The sequence below is a fragment of the Hipposideros armiger genome, unplaced genomic scaffold (genome assembly GCF_001890085.2).
Source record: "Hipposideros armiger isolate ML-2016 unplaced genomic scaffold, ASM189008v1 scaffold_284, whole genome shotgun sequence".
Taxonomy (NCBI): Eukaryota; Metazoa; Chordata; class Mammalia; order Chiroptera; family Hipposideridae; genus Hipposideros; species Hipposideros armiger.
In genome coordinates this window covers 1,650,533-1,653,102 of record NW_017731634.1, presented here as the reverse complement: position 1 = coordinate 1,653,102, position 2,570 = coordinate 1,650,533, and the positions used below count along the sequence as shown (strand labels likewise).

At 65.6% G+C, this 2,570-nt stretch overlaps 1 protein-coding gene across 1 annotated transcript; it reads right to left on the bottom strand.

The window, feature by feature from the left end:
* Positions 1-604: 604 nt before the first annotated feature.
* Positions 605-2,570, bottom strand: FNDC10 (fibronectin type III domain containing 10; the record flags this gene model as incomplete). The annotated part of the gene is made up of 1 exon (XM_019658440.1): positions 605-2,570. A coding segment is annotated over one exon (606 nt), but the record flags the coding sequence as incomplete, so codon positions are not given.

Genomic DNA, 2,570 nt, shown 5'->3' with positions numbered 1-2,570 from the left:
AGACGCATGGCAACGCCCCCTCACCCCCCTCCCGAAGATGAGTCACTCCAGAGCCTGCCCCACCCCCACTTTTGTTTTTGCTCCTCAGGGTCACCCCAGGCTCCAGGATCTCAAGGACAGCTGAGGTGGAGGAAGGCCCATCCAGAGGGTGGGCGGTGACCTAGTGCAAGATACACACAGGAGCCCTACTGTTACCCGATGTCCCCTCCACCCCCAGCTCTAGCACTGCATGGGGGCCCAGGCCAAGGAGGGGGCCCTTCCTGGAGTAGCCTAATTGCTGCTTGTCCCAGCTCAAGCGGCTCACCGGTGAGACTGTGCTATTTCTAACTGTAGCAGGTGCCATCCCCCCCACACCCACACCCACACCACAAGCCCAGAAAATGCTTTCCCAAGGTCTGATGGTGGGGGGCGGACACCTCCCCTATCCTTCTGCCAGAGGCTGCAAGGGCAGGGCGCCTGTGCACCCACTGGGGCTGGCTCTACCTGAGCACACAAAGGGTCCAGGGCCCTGGAGGAGCTGGAGAGAGAGGGGCCTGCCCGTCCCTGCACCCTCCCCCAGCAGCACCCTTCCCTCCCACCTCCCAAATAAGCACACAGACGGTGGTTGTAGTCTAAGAACGATGGACATTTAGACACTGGCACCAGGCTTATGCCTGACCAGCGCCATGCCAGGGCGGGCAGAGCAGACAGAGGTAGGAGCACACGCTGCGGGGGCACCAGCGAGGGCCTGGGGCTGCTGGGGTGAGGGTGGGAGGGGTTAGCCACAGTGACTCCAGAGGGCTGGGTCCAGGGTGGTCAGTCAGGAGCTCACGGAGAGCTGACAGGCTGCACCCCTGTTGGTGCTCGGCATTTCCAGGTGGTCAGCACAGGAAGCAATCTTGGCCAGGAGTGCTTAGGTCTGCCTGGAGAGACAAGGCCAGCCTTCAGTCCACACTGGGTGGGTGGGCAGCAGCATCGCTGGCAGGTCCTGGCTCCTGGCCCCCTGCACAGGGAGGAGGTGAGGGGGTGCTGTCCGCCATGCTGTGGTTGAGGCTCAGCATGGAAACCACAGTGGAAGGTTCACCTGGGCAAGGCTGGCATCTATGCTGCCCTCTGGACCCGACACTGACTTTTCAGGCCGGGTTCCCTCTTCCCAGCCCCCAGCCCCCACTCGCCATGGAAAGTCCTCAACAGAGGCAGCACACGCAAAGTAACAGGTGGCACCCAGCCCTGGAGAACCGTCAGCTTCCCCCAAGGTCAGAGAACACTCACCCCTGGGGCAGCTGGACACCAGGCCCTGCCTGAACTATAGCAGGGGTCCCAGGTTGTCAGACACCCACGTAGGAACACGCCACAGAACGCTGCTTGCTGACGCTCCTGCAAAGCTTGAAGGAGGTCCCAGGGGGGCTCTGGCCAGTCTCAGGGCCACAGACCCCCTTGGACAGCACGGGACGGGTGGCTGGCACCCGCAGTGGGCCTGATATACTAAGGCACGAAGCTAACCTAAGCCCAGTGGGATGGGTGGAGAGACGACGGACGGGCTCCAAAGGGGCCTCGAACTAGCAAAGCGCACAGTGACCAAGCAGTGACAATAGCCTGGGCTTCCAACTTGGCACAGGATGGAGGTGCAGGGTGACGACCCCGGGGTGCCAATGGCTCTTGCTAGAAGGGGCTCTATATGTCCTGGCGGCCTCTAAAAAGGCCTCTGGAGAGCAGGAAGAGCCCTGGATTCGGCTGGCACCCCCGCCCAAGTCCAAGGGCCAGTCCTGAGCTGGATTCTGGGAGGTGGAGGCCCAGCTTGGAAAGTAGTGCGACGACTCCAAGGCCCCGTCGCCAGCCGCCAGTGCCCTGTCCATCACCAGCGGGCCTTGCGTTAAGATCCTAAGGAAGGAGCAGGAGCGAAAAGAAGAGAGCGGGCGAAGGGGCCTGGGGCCTCCCGCGCACCTGTCGGCAGGCAGAGCCCCAGTGACGGGCCGCCTCCAGCATCAGGGCTGCCTGCGCAAGCCCGGGCGCCCGAAGGCCGGGTGCATGAGGTTCTCGGTGATGTATGCCACCAGCAGGCAGATGACCACGAGCATGACGCAGATGGAGCCGCCCACCGCCGTCATGGCCACCACGATTTCCCGCATGCCGGCAGGCTCGGCGGCGAACTCCACGCACTCGGTGGGCCCGGAGGACTCAGGAGCGGCGGGATCGGCGCGCACCGGCAGCGGCTGCAGGCACAGGCGGTAGCGCACGCCGTCGTGCACGTCGGGCAGCAGGTAGTCGCGGCAGGAGGCGCCCAGCAGAACGCGCTCGCACGGGAAACGCGTGTAGGCGCCGCGCCACGAGCAGTTGAGCGCGAAGGCGCGCACGCGGCGCGCCTCGGCCGGCGGCAGGCGCCACTGCAGCAGCACGCTGCGATTGCGCAGGACGCTGGCGCGCAGCAGGTGGCCGGCCGAAGCGTGCGCCGCGCAGCCGGGTGCCTGGCAGCGGAAGCCGCGCGCGGGGCTGCGGAAGCACAGGCGCCCGCCGTCCGCCTCGGGGCCCTCGGGCAGCACCTTGTAGGGGCACCAGGGCGCATCGGCCGCCGGCTCCCAGCCCGGCGGCGT